The sequence below is a fragment of the Gymnodraco acuticeps genome, unplaced genomic scaffold (assembly GCF_902827175.1).
Source record: "Gymnodraco acuticeps unplaced genomic scaffold, fGymAcu1.1, whole genome shotgun sequence".
Classification (NCBI taxonomy): domain Eukaryota; kingdom Metazoa; phylum Chordata; class Actinopteri; order Perciformes; family Bathydraconidae; genus Gymnodraco; species Gymnodraco acuticeps.
This window is the reverse complement of record NW_022990139.1, coordinates 51,532-78,853: the sequence shown is the minus strand read 5'-3', so window position 1 is coordinate 78,853 and position 27,322 is coordinate 51,532. Positions and strand designations below refer to the sequence as shown.

General features: G+C 42.1%; 2 protein-coding genes across 4 annotated transcripts in view; both read left to right on the top strand.

The window, feature by feature from the left end:
* Positions 1 to 13,178, top strand: ercc4 (excision repair cross-complementation group 4). The gene is made up of 10 exons (XM_034217152.1): positions 1 to 339; positions 1,073 to 1,253; positions 2,469 to 2,664; positions 3,150 to 3,357; positions 3,799 to 3,979; positions 4,810 to 4,935; positions 5,018 to 5,122; positions 9,520 to 10,156; positions 10,237 to 10,349; positions 12,083 to 13,178. The coding sequence occupies exons 1-10, from the start codon at positions 163 to 165 to the stop codon at positions 12,820 to 12,822; spliced, it is 2,664 nt and encodes an 887-aa protein (XP_034073043.1). The 5' UTR covers positions 1 to 162; the 3' UTR covers positions 12,823 to 13,178.
* Positions 13,179 to 13,725: 547 nt separating this feature from the next.
* mrtfba (myocardin related transcription factor Ba) overlaps positions 13,726 to 27,322 on the top strand; it is a 45,857-nt gene continuing 32,260 nt past the window's right edge. For all 3 annotated transcript variants that reach the window (XM_034217157.1, XM_034217158.1, XM_034217156.1), the window contains exons 1-2: positions 13,726 to 13,879; positions 24,184 to 24,261. The gene's annotated coding sequence lies outside the window, so the exon portion shown is untranslated. The remainder of the gene's footprint in view (positions 13,880 to 24,183; positions 24,262 to 27,322) is intronic.

The window sequence follows — 27,322 nt, the reverse complement described above, 5'->3', positions numbered from 1 at the left end:
GCATTTTCAAAACAAAGGACCACAGATTCCAGCAGCACACTAGCAGCTGTCTCACAATGACTTCTGTTGCTTTTAGCTGACATTTTTCACCGGAATTAACAGAAACCTTGTAGTTGTTGTTGTTGTTGTTGTTGTTGTTGTTGGTGTTTTATTCCCTCCAACATGGCGGGTCCGCTGCTGGAGTTTGAGACGGAGATGTTCCTCAGTCTGTTTGAGGTTGACGGGCTGCTGGTGGCGGCGGAGGGCATGGGGATAGACCGCATCCTGCTGCAGTTCATGCGGGTTTACTCCGAGCAGGGCAGCCTGGTCCTGCTGCTGAACACCACCACACCTGAGCAGGTGAGCAGGGAGATCACGTGTGTTATATGAAGGCTTCTGAAGGAGCCAGCTGCCCAGTAAGCGAATTAAGGCGCCACTACGGAAGCCCATGTGGGACGTTTCTTAAATGACACTTGAATAATATTATGATTTTTCCATTTTACAGCTGGTTAAATGCCGTTTTCATTTTAACGTTTGAATTGCTTGTGTTGCACCATTTTCAACTGTCAATAGTCCATCGTACAGCAGCCTAAATCTTTATACATCCAATGTCATGTTTTAATATTGCTTGCACAAATTGGAAAACCAGTAAATTACTTTGTCTTTTTTTGAGCCTCATAGTATTTACTTTTTTATATTTGAATTGCATTTGAATGTTGTCAACTGTAAAGACAGGTATGACCCTGAAAGTGAACTGTGTAACATACCTTTCACAAGTCATATAACTACCATATAAGTGAGAATGAAAATGCTTGTGTACAATTCTAATACCATTATGGAATCACATTTTTAAGTTTACATTATAATTGTATAATCTAGGCAAGATAACTTTAAGTATAACAGTCTTATAATATGACTCCTGGGTACAGATGTTACTTCTTGCTGCAAATAACATTCAAATTCAAATCCAAAGGTTTTATTGTCATATGCACATAAGCTACAGTGCAGAAATGGCAATGAAATGCTTCTGACCCGAGCTCCTCCATGTAAAGATACTTTAAAGATGTTTACCAAAATACTCTCTCTCTCTCAGGAGTATTTCACAGAGCAGCTGCGAGCGGAGGGTGTGACCCACCTGCCGAGGACGGTGACCAGCGACGTGCAGAGCGCTGAGAGATACAACGTGTACACAGAGGGGGGGGTGCTGTTCGTCACCAGCAGGATCCTGGTGGTCGACTTCCTCACCGACCGCGTCCCCGCTCATCTGATCTCAGGTCAGATCACGGATACAAGGATTGTTTGTTACATAGTGTGATGTTATTGATCAAAGATTCAAAGTTTTTATTGTCATATGCACAAAGCTACAGTGTAGAAATGGCAATGCAATTCTTCTGACCTGAGCTCCTCCAACAATGCAACATTTATAATAAAATACAAAATACAAAATTAAAAATAGCGCAAAAAGTCTATATACATGTAAATAATATTAGTTATTTCTGAACATATTAATAATAATACATTTTATTTTAGGCGCCTTTCATGACACCCAAGGACACCGTACAATTTGTTTTAAAAAACCCAGCTAATAGGCAACAGAACACGATACAAACACAAACAGGAAATCATGGAGGAGACAATCAAGTGGACACAAATGAAACATATAATGGGGAGCACTACAGTGAGTAGGCAGATTTGAACAGGTGGGTTTTTAATTGGGATTTGAATATGGTGATTGTGTCTGACTGTCGGATGTGCGGGGGGAGGGAGTTCCAGAGTCTGGGACCAGTGCAGCTAAAAGCCCGAGCACCCATGGTGACGAGGCGTGGGGTGGGGACGGTTAGCAGACCAGCAGAGGGGGTGTACTCCTGAAGAAGGTCAGCCAGATAGGGAGGGGGGGGGGGGGCAGGTTATGAAGGGCTTTGTAAGTGAGCAGTAGGTTTTTGAAGTTGATACGGGATTGAACAGGGAGCCATATTAGTTATTTTTCTAAACATGGAACAATTATTGTCATTTATTTGCATTCTAGACCATAATGGTGGTTATTACTATCTCTTTGACCTGTGTTTAATTATATATTTTGTATGGCTTTATTGTAGAATTAGTAATTGATTAAAAAATATATATTTGTTTCATGAATTTGCTGTTTTTTTGGTGTTGATTTTCAAGATTTTTGGGGGAAATTATGCCTTTCTTCTCCTAACATTCCCGCTTTGTCCCTGTACATCTACGTAATTGTGTAAAGGCACTTTAAATGTTAAGTATAAAGGTGAATGTCCCATATATAGACTACTAAACATTTGAAATGATGCCGTATTTATTGATGGGTGTTACACTGCATTACATTTTAAGGGTTTTATATGGTTTTGGCCTCGCTATAACTACACTGTAGCTACTGTGCACATGATAATTAAACCCTTGAATCCTGTGGTCTCATAGCCAACAGAAACCCAGACTAACATGCACACACTCTCTCTGAATCTCGCCCTCAGGCATCCTGGTGTATCGTGCTCATACAATCATCGAGTCGTGTCAGGAGGCCTTCATCCTTCGTTTGTTCAGACAGAAGAACAAGACGGGCTTCATTAAAGCGTTCACTGACAAGGCCACGTCCTTCTCCTCCGGATTCTGCCAGGTGGAGCGTGTGATGAGGAACCTCTTCGTCAAGAAGCTCTACCTTTGGCCCAGGTATGAGACCTATTTCAAAAGCACATATAAGATAAGATAAGATGGAACTTCATTTATCCCATTGGGGAAATTCAGGCGTTTATAGCAGCAACAGGGTCAGAGTTAAAAACAGGAAGGTACAAATAAAGACAAAATAGAATCAATAAATTAAATTAATAATACAAAATGTTTTTTTAAATAAAGTGATAAAGTGTGTCTGTGTGTATTCAATGTCTGGGAGGGAGGGTTGGGTTTGTTTTAATTTGATTTCTGTATTATTGTTATTATTTTTAGCGTACATACAGTATGTATTCTGCATTTTGTAAGTAGTCTGTTGTCTAATTTTAATTTTTATTATGTTTTTTTAAAAAGAAAATGTGTGCTTTTGGTTGTACATGTTGTGTATTCATCTCAATAAAAATGTGATCACAAAAAAAATTAATAAAGTAACTGTTGAAACCAGATATCACAGTATATAATAATCTGTAACCTGCTGTATTCAACAGGTTTCAAGCGTCAGTGAACACAGCGCTGGACAGACACAAGCCGGAGGTGGTGGAGCTCAACGTGTCGCTGACTCCGGCCATGAGGGCCATCCAGAGCTCCATCCTGGACATCATGAGCGCCTGCCTGAAGGAGCTGAAGCGCTACAACCCCAGCCTGGAGGCCGAGGACCTCTCCCTGGAGAACACGCTGGGAAACGCCTTCGAAAAGGTATTTAAATGGAGTTGGATGTTGAAATGAAAAGTCTGCTTGTTGTTTATTTAGAACGCCAAATGTAACCTAAAACAAGAAAACTAAACAGGCTTTTTTAAACATACTCTCTCCAGTACAGCTTAGCTCTGAGTGTTAGCGATGCTTGCTAATGTAAACAAAGACCATATTACGCCCAAAACACGTCACGCATTGTCTCTCATTGGGTACGGAGGAAAAGAGAGAGGGCTTGGTTTTCTGACACTTTGTTAGTTCCCTGACACACCAAGGACACATATTTATAAAAGCCATCACAAATGCATTTTGCATGATAGGTGACCTTTAAAGACACAGCAAACATGGCATTCTTATGACAGGTGTTTTATCTGATTATGTGTCTAATTTGGAAAGCTGAGTTTCCTGTATTTGAGGTTTGGTTGTGTTTGGCTTACTCTTATCCAGACGATTCGTCACTACCTGGACCCCCTGTGGCACCAGCTGGGGTCAAAGACCAAGGCTCTGGTCCAGGACCTGAAGGTGCTGAGGGTGCTGCTGCTCTACCTCACCCAGTACGACTGCGTCACCTTCCTCAATCTACTCGAGTCTCTGCGCTCCAGTCAGAAGAACTTTGGATCCAACTCAGGTAAACTACATCTTACTTTGAAATACTGTGGGTGAATATTGAACCTAATATTTGTGATTAACCCTTGTGTTGTGTTCGAATGCTGTTACCGTTCATGGTGTTCGCCGGTACATTTTGACTCATGATTTATCATCCAATATTGTTTTAACTACATCATAACTAACTTATAATGCATTCATAACCGAACAATCCTGTTTAATGTTATGGCCCAAAACACATTACACCACATATTGCACACGTGCATGTGTGTGTTCAGGTTCAAGTGTTAGTGCACATATTCTTTGAGAAAGGTGGAGTTCCCGTGGGGGGGGGGGGCAGAGGGAGGGGAGACCAGGTGCATGTTGCAACAATGATTGTTACAGTGGATGAAGGGGGCGGGGGAGGGGTGTCTAAAGTCAGAGATGAATCTTGATTGGGCCAAATTTGACCTTGAGTCACCCAAAACAATTCTGCTGGGTCTCCCCAGACCCCAGCACCAAATTATACCTTTTTTTTTTAGAGACCTTCAGATTTGGCACAAATGGTCCAAATCAGTTCTGTAGTGTTTATATATCTGTTGTGGAGGATATCATGAAGCCTTGTTCCGATACAAAAAACTAGAGCGTAGTTAATATATAGTTTTAACTTGAAACGGGTCACGGGAGACCCGAACACAACATAAGGGTTAGGAGATTTGTATGCATGTCTTTGGCTCTTTTCTGCTGTAACAATGTACATTTCCCCTCTGTGGGACTAATACTGGGATTCTGGTTCTGGTTCTGGTTCTGATTCTGGTTCTGATTCTGATTCTGCACCTTTATCTAAGTTTTGTTTGTTTATGCTACCATCAGGGTGGTTATTCCTCGACTCCAGTACCTCCATGTTTATGAACACCAGGGGAAGAGTGTACCGCTTCCCAGAGAGCAAGAAGAAAGTCAAACTGGGAGTGGAGGCAGAGAAACCGAAGCCATCCTCAGGTACCTGACATCTGCATCCTTTTCTGCTTGCATGTGTATTCATATTAGATTGCTAACGACTCACATTATGTGTGTGTTTCAGAGGTGAAACGGCAGCTGGTGCTGGAGAAGAGCCCGAAGTGGGAGGCTCTGACCGAAGTACTGCAGGAGATCGAGAAGGAGAACAAGATCTCTGAACATGAACCAGGTCAGAGTCGTATACAGGTCCATTATGTCAACACTGCCCCTCATTTTCTATCATTTAGATTTGCATATAATGTACTACTTTTACAGAATTTCATAGAAGCCATGTTTAAGTTTCCCAAAGGCGTTTTTGGTAATAATTTAAATGAATCTACATAGGAAACGCATATAAGAGAAGGAAATCTACAATTCTATTTTAAATGTACATCCAGCAGAAAGGCCAATATACACAGCGCTGACATTTCAAAGTCATCCTCTTCAGGGTATGCTGCTTCGTCATGGTTCACTGGTTCGTCCTATACACGCTACACATGCAGTAAAAGCAAACTAGTCCCCTGAATCTGCTGAAAATACGACTATAGAACAGGGCTTTCTCCCAGTATACGTTTCTTTTGTTTCAAAGCACAGGGTGTCTGCAGGGTCTTAAAAAGTATTAAAAGTTGATAAATCAATTTAGCGAAAATTAAGGCTATTAAAAGTATTAAACGCATTTTCCAAGGTGTTACATTTTGTAGCTTGTTTTCAATAAGTATATAAATGGTCCAAAGAGGTTGTGTTCTACAGTCTGCCTGAATGTAATCATGGCGTAGGTGTGTAGTGTGATTCTGTGTAGTTTATTGATGGCATCCCGTTGGGTTTGACGTCATCTGAACAGGACATCGCACGCTCACTGCTTGATAGCGCGAAGCTCCGTTTACGCCGGTTGTTAAACAACATCGTTATGGGGAAATAAGTCTGCGTCCAAATGGTTGGAAGAGAAGGAGGAAGGACAATCAATACTGTATATAGTAAATGTGAGGTAAAGTGTGTCGCCAAGGTAACCGGTTAGAACTCCAAGTGGCGATGAGGTCTTAAAATGTATGGAAAGGGTCTTAAAAAAGGTCTTAAAAGGGATTACATTTGACTTCAGGATTCCTGCATATACCCTGAAGCAGGAGAAGCCCATGTTTATAACTAAATACCTTTACTAATAACCAATGGTTGCATTCAATTTGAGTGTGTCAGTAAGCCAGTTATCTAAGATCAGGACTACTTGTACCTTTTTCTGCAGTTTATTTGCGGGTACATGGAAAGAGTAAGGAGTAGAGATAAGGATTTGGATTTAGCTCTAACACCAGGGCCCAGGAGTTCAAAACTTTTAATCCCTATCTGATCAAATCAGATTTATCTTTTGGGGAGTTCAAAACCAAAAAACAGGATTAGGATCACTTTGATATCCGATCAGATCAGGAAATCCAATCCAAGCTTTAATCTGGATCAAATCCTCAAAACGGGTAGTTCAAACCGACAGCACAGGATTGGGATCAGTTTGATCCCAAAAAACTGGATTATCCTGATCCCACCAGAGGGGTGGATTTCCAGTGGATTACCAGAGCAAAATGTACTGTACCATTTATTTAAAAATATGTTTCAATTTAAATAAGATGGCAAAGTTTGTTAACTGAAATAATACACCATTTTTAGCCTTCATGGCAAATTTGGTCACGTTTGTGGTGGCCTATTTTGTTTTCAACCAAATGTTGACATACATGTTTATGCTCATGAAAGTATCACAACAAAGATTGTCAATCACAAATGTAATTTAGATTAAAGAAAAAATATCTTCAACAAAAAAAACCTTTCAAACGTAATTGCGGACAATAGATGTCTCTGCAATGTGGTCTCTTGTCTTCCTTGTATTATTTTTCATGTCCACTAGATGGCGCTCGGTAGGATTAAAGCACTGATATTCATGATCTAGTCATCTTGAAAAATCGTAATCTGGATCAGGCTGATCCTATCCTGAATTGCTTTGAACTCCAGGGACAAAATCTGGCCGACTTGTCTGATCCTGGATCACAAAAAATGGGATTTCAAAATCTGATCGGATCTGATTGAGATTAAAAGTTTTGAACTCCTGGGCCCTGAACATCCGAGGTTTAAATGTATTTGCAGAGGAAACAGTCGGCTAAAAGGGATGGTTTAACAATTGAATTTGAGCCGATTAGTTTCTGTCCTTGACATAAGAAACTCTTAGTCCTCTCGCACTAATAACATTTGGGCAACTAATTGATTAGTCGATTTATCAGATCTCTACAAAGAATCGTGCAAATGTACCTCTTTATGTGTTGAGTTTCCTAGAGATGAGTTTATACATTTGTCAGAAAAGGGTTGGACAGCATTAAAAAAAGAATTAAAATGACTAAATAACTATAGAAATCTTTGTTGATTAAACGACAAAAGAGGACAGTCTTATGGCGCATTTCCACTACAGCGCGGTTTAAGCGAGGCCCTGTTGTGCTTTTTGGAGTTTTCCCTTTCCTGTAGTGTGTTATAAAGGTTTTAGTGCATGTAAATGGTCTGCAAAGGCTAAAGTCCCAAACTTCCCTCCAGAGAGAGTTCTTCTACCGAGGACCCATTGGACTCCTTTGTTTACTTCCTGAACATAGTGACATCACTGCAGCACAGGCAGTATGATAAAAATAAAGAACCTTTAACATTAAAGCATGTAAACATTTCACGGTAGAGACACAAAATGAACAAAATAGGGCCTCTTTAACATAAGGAAACACACACTCATCTGACCCTGGTGTGTTCGTGTACATTTGGAAGATAATGGCACAATGTAGAATGTTGCAGACTGAATTCACACCGTTAAGAAAGAGTCTCTGTCATCAAAAAGTGAAAGGTACTATATTATTGTACAGAATTAACTTAAAGGTCCCATATTGTGCAAAATCCACTTCTTCATGTCTCTTCTACATCAACATGTGTCCCCTCTTCTCCATGTCTCTTCTACATCAACATGTGTCCCCTCTTCTTCATGTCTCTTCTACATCAACATGTTTCCCCTCTTCTTCATGTCTCTTCTACATCAACATGTGTCCCCTCTTCTTCATGTCTCTTCTACATCAACATGTGTCCTCTCTTCTACATCAACATGTGTCCCCTCTTCTTCATGTCTCTTCTTCATCAACATGTGTCCCCTCTTCTTCATGTCTCTTCTACATCAACATGTGTCCCCTCTTCTTCATGTCTCTTCTACATCAACATGTGTCCCCTCTTCTTCATGTCTCTTCTACATCAACATGTGTCCCCTCTTCTTCATGTCTCTTCTACATCAACATGTGTCCCCTCTTCTTCATGTCTCTTCTACATCAACATGTGTCCCCTCTTCTTCATGTCTCTTCTACATCAACATGTGTCCCCTCTTCTTCATGTCTCTTCTACATCAACATGTGTCCCCTCTTCTTCATGTCTCTTCTACATCAACATGTGTCCCCTCTTCTTCATGTCTCTTCTACATCAACATGTGTCCCCTCTTCTTTCATGTCTCTTCTACATCAACATGTGTCTCCTCTTCTTCATGTCTCTTCTACATCAACATGTGTCCCCCCCTTCTTCATGTCTCTTCTACATCAACATGTGTCCCCTCTTCTTCATGTCTCTTCTACATCAACATTGTGTCCCCTCTTCTCATGTCTCTTCTACATCAACTTGTGTCCCTCTTCTTCATGTCTCTACATCAACATGTGTCCCCTCTTCTTCATGTCTCTTCTTCATCAACATGTGTCCCCTCTTCTTCATGTCTCTTCTACATCAACATGTGTCCCCTCTTCTTCATGTCTCTTCTACATCAACATGTGTCTCCTCTTCTTCATGTCTCTTCTACATCAACATGTGTCCCCTCTTCTTCATGTCTCTTCTACATCAAACATGTTTCCCCTCTTCTTCATGTCTCTTCTACATCAACTTGTGTCCCCTCTTCTTCATGTCTCTTCTACATCAACATGTGTCCCCTCTTCTTCATGTCTCTTCTACATCAACATGTGTCCCCTCTTCCTCATGTCTCTTCTACATCAACATGTGTCCCCTCTTCTTCATGTCTCTTCTACATCAACATGTGTCCCCTCTGTGGAAAGAGACTCTGAAAGTTTCAGGAACAAAGATTCTCTCTCTTTTTGATCCATTTCTATAAAAACCTGTCTGAAAATGAGCTGATCAGATTTTGGCCACTTTGTGATGTCATAAAGTTTTTTTGGCTTGTGTAACCATTAGCCAATCAGCAACCAAGGTAACCCCGCCCCCCCTTATCACCTGACTCTCCTCCTAGAGCTCCATTGTGTTCTTTGTAACCAAATGTCTCTCAGAGGGGCGTGGGGAGGGGCTCCTTATTTTCATCTAAAGTAACAGACAGAGAATCAGCACTTTGGAAACAGGGCTGAAACAGAAGGGATTATGGGTAATGCTGCAATGATCTGTTTGGTGTTTCAGCCAATCAGAGACAGGTTCTGTATATATCTGAGACCTGTGATATATTGATGAAAAACAGTTGTTACGGGACCTTTAGATACTGCAGTATTTTTTCTATTGTATTTTGTAAATTACTCTGAAAAGGGAACATTTCTAACGTGTCCCCAGGTCGGGTTCTGATCTGTGCCAGTGATGACCGGACCTGTGCCCAGCTGCAGCAGTACATCCGTCTCGGCTCCGACTCGCTGCTCCACCGCCTCTACGCCCGCACTGTCGGCAAAAGTGACGCCGCTGCAGCCGCCGCCCTCGATCTCGATTGCCACAAAAAGGGCAACAGCTGGTCGAAAAAAGGAGACAAGGGAAAAGAGCCGGTGCAGAAAAAACCCACAAAGAGTAAAAAAAGACCCTCGCTGACTCTGACCCAGATGGTGGTTAAGGACGGGGCGGAGGAGGCGGCCATGATGGGCAGCAGTGGAGACGAGGATGAGGAGGAGGAACAGATGAAGCTGGATTTGTCATCAGATGCTTATTATGGAGTTCTGAAGGAGCCGCTGACTGTCATCCACCCTCTGAAGGGCCTCACTGACCCCCACAGCCTCACCAGGGTGCTTCACGAGGTGGAGCCCAGCTTCGTGGTGCTGTACGACGCTGAGATCAGTTTCGTTCGCCAGCTGGAGATCTACAAAGCTAGCCGGCCCGGGAAAACACTGAGGGTGTATTTCCTCATCTATGGAGGCTCCACGGAGGAACAGAAGTACCTGACGGCGCTGTCCAGGGAAAAGAAAGCCTTCGAACACCTCATCAGGTCAGAAACACGCTTCTCTCTGTCTGGTGATGTTTTGTTGTGTTGGTTTCTCTTTGGTGATTGTGTGTGTTTCTCCGCAGGGAAAAAGCTACCATGGTGATCCCAGAGGAGAGGGAGGGGCGGGAAGACACTAACCTGGACCTGGCAAGGAATTTAGGGCCTGCAAACGCCACCACCAACACCCGCAAAGCAGGCATGTCTATAGAACTGAAACGACTAGTCGCTATTTCAACTATTTTGATTAGGGATGCACGATATTGGTTTTTTGAAACCGATACCGATAACTTCCTGCTTCTCAAGACCGATAACCGATAATAAAAAAATGTTTACGCCACTAATTATTTTAACGCGATTAACGCATGTGTATTTTTTTTCCTTGACCGCCCCGTAGTTTCAGAGCGCATCGAGTTTAAAATACCATCTACAAGCTGATGCTGACAGCCCCGCTCCTGCCGCCCGCTTGTGGCAGACCACACTTCCACGCTCACCGGCAGGCACCGACTGGCCATCTGGAGGACCGGGAGGGTGTGTGTATGTGTGGCCCCGAGCGAGCGAGAGAGAGAGACCTTACGTGCATTGTTGTTGTTAGCATCTGGTGCTAGCTAGCTGCGCTAACGGATATAAGGAGCTGTTTAAATGAAAACAGAGGAGCGACATTTCGCCACAACTGCGCCAAGCAGTTGACTTTATGCAGGAAGCCAGACAGTGGGACATTGTACGAAAAGTAAGCACACTCAGCACGGATAGTGCGCAACATTATTGCAGCGTCCAGGCAGCTCCGGTTCGAGCATATGAAAACTGATCTCTTTCGACTCCACTTAGAGCGATAGAACTATTAACAAAGCACTTATATACTAATAAAGGGCTGGCTTATCTAAAGCCAGTTGAGTAGCACTTGAAATGTTTTTGCTCTATGAAGCCTGATGTACTTATATGATTCTGTTTTCTTCAAGTTTGTATTTTGTTGGTCGAACGCACTTATTGTAAGTCGCTTTGGATAAAAGCGTCAGCTAAATGCAATGCAATGTAATGTAATGTAATGTAATATGCCTTGAGTTGCACATAGCTCCAACGCCTATACCACCGACGACATGTTTGTTTACTGTCCTGGCTTCACGGCCGCACACCATTTACGTCACAGCCAGGCATGAGTTAGGGAGCGCTGGATTTGTGAAGAACTCCCCTCTTCCTAAACCACTAATACCACAGTACTGGCAAAACGGGAGGAGCCGAGTGAAAAACAAGCGCCCCTCATCCCAATCCACCCACACCGCAGTATTTTTTTCTTTTTTTTACCCAAAAAATATATTGTATATTATCGGGGCTATTAATACTGGTATCGGGTTTATCGGGATGACGTCATAATTCCTAAAATCCCTAATTTTGATGAGTGATTAATTGTTAGAGTTATTCTTCTTGCAAAAATGGCAGATTCCAGAGAGAAATACGGACACTGGAATGGAACTTTTTAATGATTTTCTGTACTTAAAGATATATTATAACGTTAAATCAAAAATAATTGGTATTGAAGATAAATATTCTGATGCCAGTAAAAGTAGGCTTTTATCTACTAAGAAAAAGACCTGCAAGGACATTTCTGTTAAAAGAGTCAGATTCCTTTTTATTTATTGTTCCGTGGATTTATTTTATATATTTAGGATACTTGTTTTTTCCCACATTATTTTTTATATATAAATAATTGTTCTTTAAAGTTTTCATGCATTATTATTGCATTATGCATTATTATTTTATCAGAGGCATAAAATCCAACAAAAAAACACTACCTTCACCTCCTTCCTCTATTTTTTGTCATTTTCAAACATCCATTGGTTCCCCTGGACAGTTTATTTTGTCTTACCTTATAAAAGTCCCCACGATTTCTTAAATAAGTGTTTTTTGTTTTCCCATTTCCTGTCCACTAATCAGGAGGTCAGGAGCAGCCCAAAGAGCCGTCCCGAGTCATCGTAGACATGCGTGAGTTTCGCAGTGAGCTGCCCTCGTTGCTGCACCGCCGCGGGCTGGACATCGAGCCCGTCACCCTGGAAGTGGGCGACTACATCCTGACCCCGGACACGTGCGTCGAGCGGAAGAGCGTCAGTGATCTGATTGGCTCCCTGCAGAGCGGCCGCCTCTACACTCAGTGTCTCTCCATGACTCGATACTACAAAAGACCAGTGCTGCTCATTGAGTTTGACCCAGCAAAACCCTTTTCCTTGATGGCACGCTCTGATTTCCGTCATGAGATATCGGCCAATGACATTTCTTCCAAACTCACCTTACTCACTTTGCATTTCCCTCGGCTCCGTATTCTCTGGTGCCCGTCCCCCCACGCCACTGCCGAGCTCTTCGAGGATCTGAAGAAAGGTCGCCTGGAGCCGGATGGTGCCGCGGCTCAGGCCGTCACAGCCGAGTCAGACATGGTGGCCGAATCAGCTGACCTCTACAACCCCGGGCCGTATGACTTCCTGTTGAAAATGCCTGGGGTTAATATGAAAAACTACAGGGCTCTTGTGAAAAACGCAGACAGCCTGGCAGATTTAGCCAAACTCAGCCAGGAAAGGTTGGCAGAAATACTGGAGAATGCTAAAAATGCTAAGCAGCTGTTTGAGTTTCTGCATAATGATGCTGATGTCCCTGCTCCTGTGCAGAAGGGCAAGCAGACATGATGGGTGTGGAAATTGAATTGCTTCAAGAGGGATTAATCAAATGGGCTTTCTTCTTCTTCAAAGCATCTGACTTATGTAATTATAATGTTCCTGGTATCAGGAGGATTAGTTTTCATGTACATTTTGATGATAATGGCATGATCATGCAGACTGAATTCACACCGTACAGAATGAGTCTGTCATCAAAAAGTATTATATTTATGTACAGAATGAACTGATATACTGCAATGTTTTTTCTATTGTATTTTGTAAACTACTCTGAAAATGGGACATGTTCTTAAATAACTTGGCAAGAATCAAATAATTTATAATTGTTTTGTTTACCTTTTTGTTTAAATAAATAAATCTTTCTAGAACAACACTGTTTTATAACCCCTTTATTGTACTTTGACCCTTTTAGAAACTCCACTTTATGATTTGCAAAAAGTCAAAAAAATGTGGGAAATGAAAATCACCCATTAGCTGGGCATGGTGTTTCTATGTTGCTCAGTTTCTGAAAACCACATTCATTCAAGAAAAAAGACATGATTAGTTGTATTATTGGGTGGTCATACATACAAGGAAGTCCTGGGACTACATCATGAAATCTAAAAGGAATTTCCTGCATTGGTTTGACAGTATTGTGTTGTGAGAATGAGCATTTGTGATTTGTGTCACCTCGAATATCTACCAGATTCACACAGCAACCATTACATAACACTACTCATCATATGTGAGGGGGGGAAACAGACATAGGATATTCTTTATGAGTGTTCAACGTATGAGTGTTGTTGTGATGTAGTTTAGTTTGAAAAAAACCGAGTCATGCTGATGGTAGGACGATAAATGCTGAGTGACCGGTAAACAGACAGATCCCTCCGCCACTCACCCCCAAGGCTTCGTCATTACGTCACTCCGCGTCCGAGCCTAGACCCAGTCGCAGCCATTTTACTCCGCGAAATAAACTTCAATCTCACAGCTACAGGAAACAAAACAACACACACGCGACCATTCCCCCGGGATAATGGATATCTCATTGTGAACAGAACACAATCCGGTTTCAAGTCTTCTCAAATAGGTGAGTTCACAGACCCGGGGCGACGCTGTCTTGTTTTTAGCATGTGTTAGCATGTGTTAGCTTAGCCGAGCTAACTGTGAGGTGGTTGTTGTTGAGCAGCGTTTGTGATAAGCAGACGAGGCTTGGTGCAATAACACAGCAATGTGGAGTTGTGGACATTAAGGGTTTAACTGCTACTCACATTGAAGTGTTTTAAGTCATTGTAAGAATGGCCGCTTCATCATGTTTTTAATTATTGGCACTGTCTGCACTCACCTGTCAGATTTAAAGTAGCTAAACAACGTTAGCTGATCCCACACCCACCTCTGCGATAACAGACACTGCAGACAGCCAAGCCAGGCAATAACACCTCTATAGGAAATATGTGTCCTTTCTCCTAATGCTATCTAGGTGTCAAGGAGAGATGGTACTTAGATCTTGTACTTGAGTAAAAAGTAGAAGTACCAAATGTAGGAATACTTTGTTACAGTAAAAGTCCTGCATTCAAAATCTGACTCAAGTAAAAGTACACAAAGATACTTAAAGTACCGAAGGTGAAAGTACTCATTATGCACATTGACCCATTTCAGATGAATATATATATGATATGTTTTATAATGATTGATCATTAAAGTGTTCTCAAAGCTGGTAAAGGTGCAGCTAGTTTTAATGACTTTGTATAGTGCAGGGTAGCTTGTTAATTCACTCCAGGTGTACTAAGGTGTTTCTTTTTAGTTTTTAAAAAATGTTTCACATCATTAATCCAAATCTGCTACGTAACTTAAGATATTTTGTAAATATGGTGGAGTCAAAGTCCATGAATTACCTCTGAATAATAGTGGGGTAGAAAGTAGCAAAAAGGTCCCTCACAATTGTACTTAAGTTCAGTAGTACTTGGGTTAACTTTAAACCACTGGTACTGTATGCTTATTACTTGAGCTAGCATGCTTTCAAAGGCTGGGGCATGCTGTGATTTGGGAGACTTATCACCCTGCTATTACTGAACTCGTGTTTTCTTATAGATGGTATTTGTACCTTTTGTTATAGATGGCACAGATAGGTTGGAAAGAGAGGAGATGACAAGCACGTGGTTCTAAAGTAACACTACTAAATATGACTAACCATGCACACTGTTAACAAGACCCCCCTCCCTCCCTCTCAAACCCTATGATGTTATCTTATTGCCTTCCCCACTGATTGAAGTGAGAAAAGTGAGGTAGTGCTGCAGCAAATCCAAACACATTGTGGTGTGTGTGAGTCATAAAGACTGGCAGGATGTGTTGTTTCACAGGCGGCTCTTTGCTGTCCAAGTCTGACATGGAGAAGTGTGAATTATTAGAGTTAACCTAAGACTGTGTAAGGCTGAAGGGAAAGTTATTATCGTTAAAGGCTGTGTGTCGTATATATCTTGCTTATTGTAGAGCCACCCGTGCAGTATAAGCTTGCAGGAAGACCGTCTACCCAGATCCCTTTAGCCTAGGGGTTCAGTGTCTCTTGTGTCAAATTAAATGGCACAGACTTATTAAATATATGAAAATGTCCTATTTCTGATTGTTTTTCCATCCTCCAAGTGGAAAGATTTGCAGGAGACATTAGTACTGAGGGTTATCTACCAACAGGAAAGCGTGCAACCCATAGTATCAGAAACTACTTTACATAACCAGCCTACATACTGTCTTTATTGCAGGCCACTCTCTATTAAGGTTTGTCTATCTAGCTGCTTTAATAGTCTCTTCGGCCCTGACACACCAAGCTGACACCAAAGAACACGATTGTTGTGTCGCCTCACGTCTCCTGCGTCTTGGCCAAAAAGTCGCACTGGAACACACCGCAAAGACTTCAGCCGACGGCGTACGCACTGCGCATGCGTGAGTGGCAATAAGTCTCCTTACCAGCAGGCGGCGGTAGTGTGTATTCGTCATTCAAAAGAGGCAATCGGCAGACAGACGGCGTGATAGATACAAACAACAAATAGCGTGCGTTCCATTTTCACTCTCGTCCATCACAGACGGTTTCACATAACGACTTATCAAAAACATGTTTAGTGCGGTACTGGAAAATGAAAAATAATAGCCGTCCGTGTGTGCCTTCTTCACTTCCGTTTCGCTTCTCATGCACTGATTCGCTAAGCTGAACAGCCAATCGGAGTGATTTATTTTGCCGACAGCCGAAAAGACACAACGGTGCTGGACACACCAATCTGAGTAGGGCGACAGGACGCTCATCGACGGCCAGACATCTATCGACGGCCGAAATCGGCTCGGTGTGTCAGGGCCTTTAGGTGAGGCAGGGCCATTGTGTTTGGCATCCAGCCATACCTCTTGTTAGAAGCTCCTTTTGAGCAAAGTCCACAAAGGAAGGAAATGACATGTGTGTTTCTGTGTGTCTGTGGGAACACAGCAGAGCGGTGACTCTGGAGAATGAGCCACAGATGACATCATTTATTTCTTATCTTTGGATAAAGAAGACATTTTTGTTGGAACCAGACGTGATCTATTTCAGGCCCCGAAAACTGCACACTCAATCTAGAGTTTGGCATCGAGTGGTTCTCATGCTTTGTGTGTGTGTTCCCTATTGGGTACATTTATTTTAGTATCCTTCACATAATCATTATTGGATTATAGAGCAATTTTCACTAATCCCAACAGTATTTATGTTGATGTGTCACCCTTTAATACAACTTAACAAGCAACATCTTTGATGATATGAGGTTTAAAAAACACGCTTTTTTTCTAAGCATCCCCCTTTGTTCTTCTGAGACTTAAATGAACAAGTATTTTTATGCTAAGAGTATTCCCAGTGATCCAGAACATGAGATATCTAGATTTGTAGACAAAGGCTTTTTCTTTATGATCCTAGGCCTTTTGTTTTGATGCCTCTGCGTCGATGAAAGCCGTGACCAGAGGCATCATGTTTTCGGGTTGTCTCTCCCATTCTCGTGACCAGGATATTTCAGTAATGCCTTGAAGGAATGTTTTCCAATTTGTCACAAACATCCACTTGGACTCAAGAATGAACTGATAAGATTTTGATGGTGAGGGTCAAGATCACTGAGGCCTCACAAAACATATTTCTGGATACAACTCAATCATTTCAAATGCTAATTATGACATTTTAGCCAATTTCGAATGGGATAAAATGCGGAAGTGATGACATTTTGGACAAACATGGATGTTGGCGTCAACTTGACTAGATTGGGGGGTATTCTAGTTTATAATAGGGCTGTTATTACTGTTTCAACACATGTTATTTTTCATGTAGACAAAGAGGTGTGTTGATGTCCTTTAACAGAATCCAGACCCCCTTATTGTTTATGGTTCACCAGCTCTTACAGACCGAGCGAGGCCTCACTGTTCAGTTGTCACCTGCTGTCAGTGGATGTGTGAGTGTGAGTGCTTGTGGGTACTTCATAACACGAATGCTTCACAGCCAGGCCTATTTGTAGTAAAGTTAACCCTTGACCTGGTATGCAGAGACTGGGAAGTGTTGGTATTTCTCAGGAAGATACCAAGAGTCTGTTTATTCCTTGTTGTGGATACGTGGCTCTCTGAATGGCTGCTAAAGTATCGATTCGTGGTTCTTCTGCTGAAAACAGGATTGTAAAACACTAGTTAGACTTTGAATATTGCCTAACATCCTGAATCCACATGTATTTAAGCGCTTTAGTGTTTTTGTCATTCAATCCCTTAAGACAATTACAAAGAAGATGTTTGCAGTCAAAGGTCATAAACCGTCTCACCTGCACTGCAAATGTGTAATCTTTTATATGTCTGCTAGAGAAACCATATCAACCCGGGGCAATTGACACTCCCAGATACTGCCATCATGCTGGCAAAATGCCCACTCAATGGATTACCTAGTTGAACTCTGATCTGCTCGAGATAATAAAACACAGACCTGAAACCAGTTGTTGTTCTCAGTTAGAAACCTGGTTAATTTGGCTTTTTCTGGCATTGCATTGAGTTCCACAATGAGCTTTGGGTGTTTATATATTAAAAAACAACCGTCACAGAAGTCCATGTTAGTGGGTAAAGGGCCCCTATTATGCTTTTGGGGTTTTCTCTTGTAGCATGTTATATAGGTTTAGTGCATGTAAATGGTGTCTGGCGGGACTTTTTTGACATTTCAGGCCCTTGCAGGTTGTAGGGCTATATCCGAATATTCGTTCGTTGGAGTACTATTCTGGTATCAATTTCGATATTTGGATATTGTTTTTTTATTCTTTTTCGTTTTTTTTTGGCTGCACTGCGGCTGCCAAATTGAATTGATTGAAATCGGGGAGTGCTAACACTTAACCATAAACGTTATCGTTTACTTTCTCCGTCTTTATATGTAGATATGACTTTTTCTCCGTTAATCTCCGTCACGTTGTTTCCATAGCAACAACAACTTCCTGTCAACAGCGCTAACTCTCCTTCAAAATAAAAGCATGTCCATACAAAATAGGAAACCAAGACAAATTACACTACGAAAGTAACACAATGCAATATCCTTTTCAATTTCAAAGAACACAAATAACGTTAAAAAAATACTATAAAACAACAATACTGTAGAATAACAAAATGAATGCCGTGAATAAACCGAAATACACGTGTTTGAAGCGCATGGGCCGAATATTCACTGCTGATTACTACCGAATATTCGGGACAGCCCTAGCAGGTTGTCCACTTTTTTCACTCTTAATGCTCCGTAAACTATTCTCTCTGTCTTCTTCACTCTGTACAAATACTGATTGAAAATGAACTTATTTAGCTTCTGGAAATCCTTGTCTGTGTGGCACTGATCCCCATACCAGTGTCTCAAGAGTAATACATGCAATAAAGGGCTATTTGTTTCTGATGGCAGCGATATAGTTTATTTTTGTATCCATATTGACTTTCATTTAGCTCATGCTTTTATCCAAAAACTTGCAATAAGTTCAATCAACCATCAAGATACTCATTCAGAAGAGAAACCACCTGCAACTTTTAAATAATCCAAGTCTTTTTAAGTGTCTAAGGGTGCGTTCACACCTGCCAGTGCCTTGTATAGTCCGGTTGAATCGAACCCCGGTGCGTTTAGCCGCTTGGTGCGGTTCGTTTGGGTCGGTGTGAACGCAGTCCGAGACCTCTGAAGTGAACTAAACAACCGGACTCTGGTCCGCTAAAATAGGTGGTCTCAGAGCGCTTGCTTGCGAACTCTGGAGCGGTTCATTGCTGGTGTGAACGCAGTCCGCACCAAAACATAGGAAGCGTAGTATTTACGTGTCACAAGAACGCGGATGTCTTCAAAATCTTTAGCGAAAGAGTCTTTCAAGACATCCGCGGTTGTTTAGTTAAAGAGTGAAGCAGAATGAAGTGTTGAACAGTGTCGTGTAATGTAAAAATTCTCCGTCAGCTAGATAAAAGTAAGAACACCTGTCGTCGGTGAAACGCCCTCCTGACTGCAGAACGTCTCATTATGTGTGTTATAATGTTTTTTAACGGACGTTGTCTGATTATATAATCATATGCGCGGGCCGCTAGTGTCTGTTGATCTCCAGACTAACAGCAGCATGAGAATAACCTGCCGAAAGTGCCGATGCTCCATGGCGGAGGCTCCGGTAGAAATTGCCGGGATTTGCGTTTTTAATGTCTGACCAATGGTTGAACAGCATTTCCGTGCACATGACTTGTGTTTAAAGTTTATAGTCCGTTTGAGTTTTGCCGTGTGAACGCAAACCGAACCTTCTGAAAAATGAAACGATGTAACAAACTGTGGTCTGGTGCGCACCAGAAAACGGACTAGGTGTGAATTCACCCTAAGCTTCATAGAGGAAAGGGAAGAATCTTATTTCTATGTATTTTAGATTGCAATTATCAAGGTGCAGCGGAAACAGGATATCAATTAGTCTTAAATACATGTTGTTTTGAGCAGAGGTTGTCGGCCCACATGTTTACCAAGTGCATAGGTTACGTGCTGACAGGGAAGGGATGGGTTCACTTGATATTTATTGTTGGAGCACAATACAATGCAGCTTCATCACCTGTGCCAGGGTTTCAAATACCACACACACCCAGTGGCAGGAAAACACAGCACTGCCTCCCTCTGAGCAGAACCAAATATTACTGTGCTTACATTTCTATAGAGTCACGGTGCAGTGATGACGTATTTTTGTAGGCCGACCCGGAAGTAAGCTGCGCATGGGTTCCCTCCACAAAAAAGCAACGGGACTTCTCCATAGGGTTTTCGAATATTGTAAAAAGATGAGATCTGTGGAGAACAAACCGGTTTGATGAATGCATGTTTTGTGATAATCTCCACATGTCTATCCTACTTTTATAATTTTCTAATCATAAATCTAATCGCCAGAAGCTAAATGCTAACGTTATGCTATAAAGGAACTACAGCAGAGTCCAGCAGCACGACTTCAACATCACGTCAACTTAAGATCCGTATTCAAACACACAGATTCTAGATGGAACGAGTTGAAGCGTTTGTTTGAACAGTGGCAAACAAACTTAGAGGAGTGTTCACGTGTTCGGCGTAATGACGTACAACGGCCTCCACAACTTCCTATTCAGCCACTTGGTAACAACCATCGTTTTTCAGACACGTGAACTCTTCAGAAATCACCACTGCTCACTGCTGATGGATTTAATGTCGTAGAACAAAACGTGACCCGTCTCTTCAACGTGTTTCAACCACAGAACTTATTTCCAGCTATTTTCCAAAAACCCCGTTGACTCCGAGACGAGGGAACCGGAAGTGGTAACATGCTGACTCACTTCCTGGTTTTAGGACTCGTTCCTGCTCCACTCTATTCCCTCTGCTGTTGAGCCCACCTCTGACTTTACCTGGTGTGTGTTTACCGTGTGTGTGTGTGTGCTCTTTAATGAAACACATGGTACCGGTTGCCATTAGAAGAGAAACACGCAGCGCGGCCATCTGGATCTGCTCTGAGATTCTGATGTTTATCCCACAGCCGTGACCGTTTGTTTCCTTTGAGCCTCCTTTCTCCCTTTCACTTGTTCACCTAGCCTTGTTTCCATATACAAGTTCATAAACACAAACAACATGGAGTGTTCTGACGGTTGGAATACTTCTGTCACTTTGTTTCTGAAGATTTAAAAGCATTTTCTAGCAATTCGATCAAGTGTGTTTTTTCTAACATATTTAACTTTTGGAAATGTTGTGTTGCAAAAGATTAAAAGGTGTAGTGTAGTTTTTTTTGTACTTTTTAATTTAATCATTTAAAGGTGGGGTAGGTAAGTTTGAGAAACCGGCTCGAGATACACTTGTTGTTATATTCCATGGAATGCTCTTAACATCCCGATAGCAATGAATATCTTAAATGCTTTGACAATAAATACATTAATAAAAGTCATCTGTGGAAGCCGTGGCGCTGTAAAAAGCACGACCAATCATTTTAGCCGGCCCGGCTAAAGTAACTGGATGGCCTACCTGCCTGTCAGCCTTCCATCTGTGCACAAACTTATCTCGTGCCCTCATTGGTCATGTGCGCGTTCGTGTGTGTTGGAGGAGGGGCTCTGGAAGGAAGGGGCAGATTTTCTCCGGTCGTGTATTTTCAAACTCTAGCGCACTCGAGCCGGTTTCTCAAACTTACCCCACCTTTAATACTAGGCCTGGTTGATATGAAATACACCTGGGTGGACTCTGCTCCTACACAATTTACACAATGAGATTTTTGATTATTAATGATCAGAAATGGGGATATAATGAGTTATTGCGTAATAAAAACCCAATTTGTATCATAACCCACTAAATTACTAATGTAATATCGCATCACCATATCGATATCAGATCAATTTAATACATCTTTTCATATTAGTATGTCATTACATTTCCTATTTCTATGCCACAAACCTGCAAGAAGTCAACATCAATCGCCGCAAAGTGTGTACTTTTGCGCAAATACTATATTTCTAGGGAAATGTACTAAAAAAAACTTTTAGGGAATCAAGGTCTAAAGTCTGCACAGTCTTGATGCTGCAGTGAGGGAGGAACATTAATACAAACATAGATATATACAAGACCTTTATCTGCTGAGCGTCTGTAATTTGACACATCAAGCCAACCGTAATCTAGTTTTATAAGCTATCGTCCTGAAGAGTCTGGAAAGCTTCTGTGCATTTGATTGATTTGTATTCGCTGCAGCCTGATGCTCCATTACAGCTCTGAACTCGTTGATACTCAGTTTCTTTGTCTCTGCACGGAGGGTCCACTTCCACTGTCATAGAGACCTCTACACATCCCAGACCCTGAGTTTCATTCAGGCCTCTTTAAGTGGTGCTTATCGTCTGCTTGTCTCCACTCACCTTCAAACACATGTATTCAATCTTTTGTACTCTGAATGTAAATGTGTTTCTATTTCAATGGATTTTCATTTGTAAGCATCATTTGTGTTACATAAATGCACATCTTTCTGGACTTTATGATATTATAGTATAGGCAAGGCACGTTTATTTATATATCACCTTTCAACACAAGGCAATTCAAAGTGCTTTACAAAAATGAAAGACATTAACGCAGCGGCGTGCGTTGAAGCTTGCCGGTGGGCGTGTCTGAAGCTCGACCAACAACCAATCGCATGAACCTCCCGCCCCGGACACACGCCGCCGTGTGGACGGGCCGTAAGAGCATAAAACACATTAGAAACATTAAAAAGCAAAGATAATAAAACATGAATAACACAGGTACATGAATACAAGTTACAAGTTTTTACTCTTAACATGTTCTCCGTGGCCTTTTATTTTCCAAAAGTCATGTATGTACTAGTGTTGTCACGATACCAACATTTTGGTTTCGATACCGATACCAAGTCAAGAATTCCGATTCTTTTTCGATACTTTACTTAAAAAAGGGAAACAGTCTTAAATGTAATTATTGTGCTTTATTTCACACCAGAACCAGAACACGAACTTTTAAACAATGAGAACAATAAATAAAATAAATGACAAGAATTCGTATTAAATAAAATTAATAAATGTCTTACAGACAGGCCTCGTGGTGTCCGTAGGCTTGCCCTCACTGTCAGAGATATCGCTAAAAAAATACTTCCAAATTTCGCTTCTGGCGTCTTTTTTGTCAACAAGCCGAGGCGCAGCGGCAGTTGCACTCCCACTTGCAGCCATGCTTCTCGTTTTCTCACATGCTCTGGCAGCTAGCGCGTGCACGAGAGAGGGGCGGGACTTAGAGCGTGCTTGAGAGGGGAGGGACTTGGAGCGTGCTTGAGAGGGGAGGGACTTGGAGCGTGCTTGAGAGGGGAGGGACTTGGAGCGTGCTTGAGAGGGGAGGGACTTAGAGCGTGCTTGAGAGGGGAGGGACTTAGAACGTGCTTGAGAGGGGAGGGACTTAGAGCGTGCTTGAGAGGGGAGGGACTTAGAGCGTGCTTGAGAGGGGAGGGACTTAGAACGTGCTTGAGAGGGGAGGGACTTGGAGCGTGCTTGAGAGGGGAGGCACTTAGAGCGTGCTTGAGAGGGGAGGGACTTGGAGCGTGCTTGAGAGGGGAGGGACTTAGAACGTGCTTGAAAGGGGAGGGACTTGGAGCGTGCTTGAGAGGGGAGGGACTTGGAGCGTGCTTGAGAGGGGAGGGACTTGGAGCGTGCTTGAGAGGGGAGGGACTGCAGGCACTGCTGCAGTGCAGGGAGTGGAAGCAGAGCGCTGAACACACACGGCTCTTATTAAAACAGCGCTTTCTCACCGGAGTACTTTTCCCCGTCATTCTTAAAGTACCGATACTAATGAAACGGAGGAATCGTAACGTTTTTAACGGCAGGGTATCGCGGTACCTTTCAAGTATCGGTACACCTAGCAACACTAGTATGTACATATTTATTTTAAATTCATGTTTTTCTATTCTGAATACAGGTTTTTACAGGAATGTAGGTCTCTTGTCTTCGCGCCAACACACCAAAGCAAATCCCTTGTATTTGAAATCTACCTGACAATATACCGCATTACTTTGGTCTCTACTCTCTGAGATCTAATCCTTTTTTATTATATATTTGACTCAACCGTTTTAAGAAAATACCGTTAGTTTTGGGGTTGTTTCTTAGTGGTGTTGTCTCTAATATTAAAGCTTTATCTTTAGTTAACGTCTCTTGCATTTCCATTGACAAAAGTTGCCTTTTTTTGGAACAAACACAGAAAGGGAGACCAGCGAAAGCCAACATGTCTGGACTCGGAGAAAAGAGTTGAACCTAACCAAACTCACTTTAGACTTGCATTTAAAATACGTACCAGGATTGAAAATGCCATTTAACTGCAATCCTTTGGTTTTACTAGATCATCTCTTAAAGTTGCATTTGTGATATTTATGTTATCTTCTTTCTCTCTCCTCCCAGGTTTGACTCCATGGCTTAGCTCGACTCCTGACAGAAACTCACCGGACGTCTCTTCCTCACGGTCCTCTGCCACTACAGGTAGGAAATAACTCCTCTAATACAGTATAAGTATTATTAAATGATCAACAATTGGACAGCAACTACCAACCAAGCTGTGGTTTGCCTTCTTAAGGCCCTGATACACCAAACTGACACCAAAGAACACGTCCCGACGGACCCGACTGTTGTGTCGCCTCTCGTCTCTGCGTCTTGGCCAACAGTCGCACTGGAACACACCGCAAAGACTTCAGCCGACGGCCAAGTAGCACGTACGAACTGCGCATGCGTGAGTGGCAATAACTCTCCTTACCAGCAGGCGGCGGTAGTGTGTATTCGTCATTCAAAAGAGGCAACAACCGGAAGACAGACTGCGTGATACACCGAGAGAAGAAGAACAGACCGCGTGATATAAATAAACAACAAATAGCGAGTGCGTTCCATTTTCACTCTACAGCGAGAAGCTCACGGGGCTTTCCCGAACCTGAGTCGAGAGCTGGAGGTAAAGGAAATCTCAGATTTGCCTTCTTAATCATTAGTTTGGGTCCCTCACTTCCGTTTCGCTTCTCATGCACTGATTCGCTAGCTGAACAGCCAATCAGAGTGATTTCTTTGGCCGACGGCACAGTATCGTCAAACATGCTTTTCAAGATCTATCAATGTGATTTAAAGCTTGGATTAGTTATTCCTTTTAACTCCAAGTGACTTTTATTTGATCCCAATCAAAACATGAATCCCATAATCCTACAGCATTTCAAGAAGGATATTAGTTCTGCATGAAGTGCCAGATACTGAAAACACCAATTAAGTGCTATTTATTTTTCCGTCACAGTTCGTGTCACAACTCTTTCAGAGGAAGATTATTCTGCAGTGAAACCCAGTACCTGAATAGCTGATGTTCACTGACTTCATTGCTTAATGACTTCCTAATCTCATTGAAAGAGAGCCCGAGACAGAAGAATAGCATCGAGCAGGGGTGTCCACATTTGAGGGCCACGTACAGACACATATACGAAGGGCTGGGTCACTCACTAGAGGTATTTTGACTCATAAGTTACGTTATAAATTGGAAAAATCAATCCGATGTAGGTCAATTATTCTTGATACTTGAAAATGCTTTAAGAAAAAAACAGCTCCCTCCAGAGGGTTTCATTTATTGTTTTGGCAGCTCACTCCTTAAAACTAAAGCTTAGATTGCTTCTAAGAAGAGGAAATATGAAGGGTCTATTTCAAGGTTGTTATGTATATAACTTCAGTGTTTCCCCTACCATTGTCTTGGAGGGGCGCTGCACCCCCGCCAACGGAGCCCCGCGCCCCCCCTGAAATTGAAGCTGTTTAAAAAATAATAATAATAATAATAATAATTTGTGTGTATATATATGTATATATATACATATATATATATATTTAGCACCAAATTGCAACTAATCTCTATCTTCTGTCACTTTTCACATTGAACATGTGCTCTTTTATTAAATAAACTAAACGCTTTAATTTTAAGTAATGCTGTCAAAATTATCGCGTTAACGGCGGTAATTAATGTTTTGAATTACGTTCAAATATTTAACGCATTTAACGCATGTGCAGAATGGCCCGCCCCATACATCCCACCAGTGGCAGCGCCAGGGTATGGCTGGGGTAGGCTACACCCATACCAAGAAATGGCTTAGCCCCATCATGAAAAATGATGTTACAGTAAGCAAAATAAAGTCGAATAAATTGCACAGACAGCAGTTAGTCAGATTGATTTCAGCCACTTGTCTGGAAATACCGAAGACCAGAAACGGTTTTGAAAACTTTTGTCAGGTAGTGATCGTCTTCTCAATAGAACATCTTTGATAATGTCTTCTGGCCAATCAGAATCAAGATAACGGCGTGGTGTTGTTGCAGGAAGTCCCGACGGAGAATACTTTTGCTGTAGTACAGGGGTGCACATAACTGGTACGCAGCTACGCATGCGCGGCAACAATCTGAAATGCGTACGGTCACTTGTGTCACAAAGCGCATTTGCGTACCGAGGTACTTGTGAAGCTTTTCCAGAAGGCGGTTAGATCACCGGACGACAGAGTCGGTCTCCGTGTGCACAGACAGGGCTGCTGTTAACGTCGGTCTGTACAACGGAATTGTGCCAAAACTACGCCAACCGGCTACGGAGGGAGACTCCCCCCCCTTCACTGGAGAACTGCGCTAAAACAGCTGATCACAACGTTCACGCTCTGTGGTCACAAAGTACTCCACTAGCCCCCCCCCGTAATGAATTAAGACCCCACGGTTTGATGATTGATAGGTGTGTGGGCTGTCTTTCATTTTGACACGCAGAACAATGTTATAATAAACATAGATACTGTGTTAAATGGATATATCCGCCTTCTTTCATTTATCTTTCCATTCCCACAACAATATAAAGAAATGGCATATTTTGGACATAGTTCGAATGGTGATTAATCATGATTAATTAATTTTTAAGCTGTGATTAATTTGATAACATTTTTAAAGTTTGACAGCCCTAATTTGAAGTTGTGAGTTTAGTGTTTTTGACCCTAAGAAACACTGATGCATTAATCAATAACAATAATCCACAGCTCCTCTCTCTGCTCCAGAGGATTTAAAAAAGATATATCCCAATGCCAACCACCCCCCCGCCATGGAGTAAATGCATGTATGCATCGCCTTTCTAACTGCTCTGACTTGGCTCAACATGTAAAGCATAAGGCCTCACAGCACATGATGCACAGTTTGATTTCCAGCCATAGAAAGCACTTAAATGCTACAGAGCAGAGACTTGGTAGCCACTAAAGGAGCTGTTACTGGAGATCTGGTGATGCTGTTCTGTCAAAGAAACCCACTAAGGTTAAACATGAAGGCGTTTTATTGCCACTTCATCATCATTAGGGGGCCAGAAAGAAACTGCAGGTCAGACGCCAAGTTTTAGAGAGAGGGGTAATTTTGCCAGTAAATGTGAACTGGGATTGCCTCCAACTTTAATCCATGATGTCTGAGAATGCACAACATGTCACAGATAACAGTTCATACAGAGTGAAACAGGAAGTCTGATGTTAAAGAGGTCCTATACATGAGAGTAACAGATGCGTCACTTCCGGGC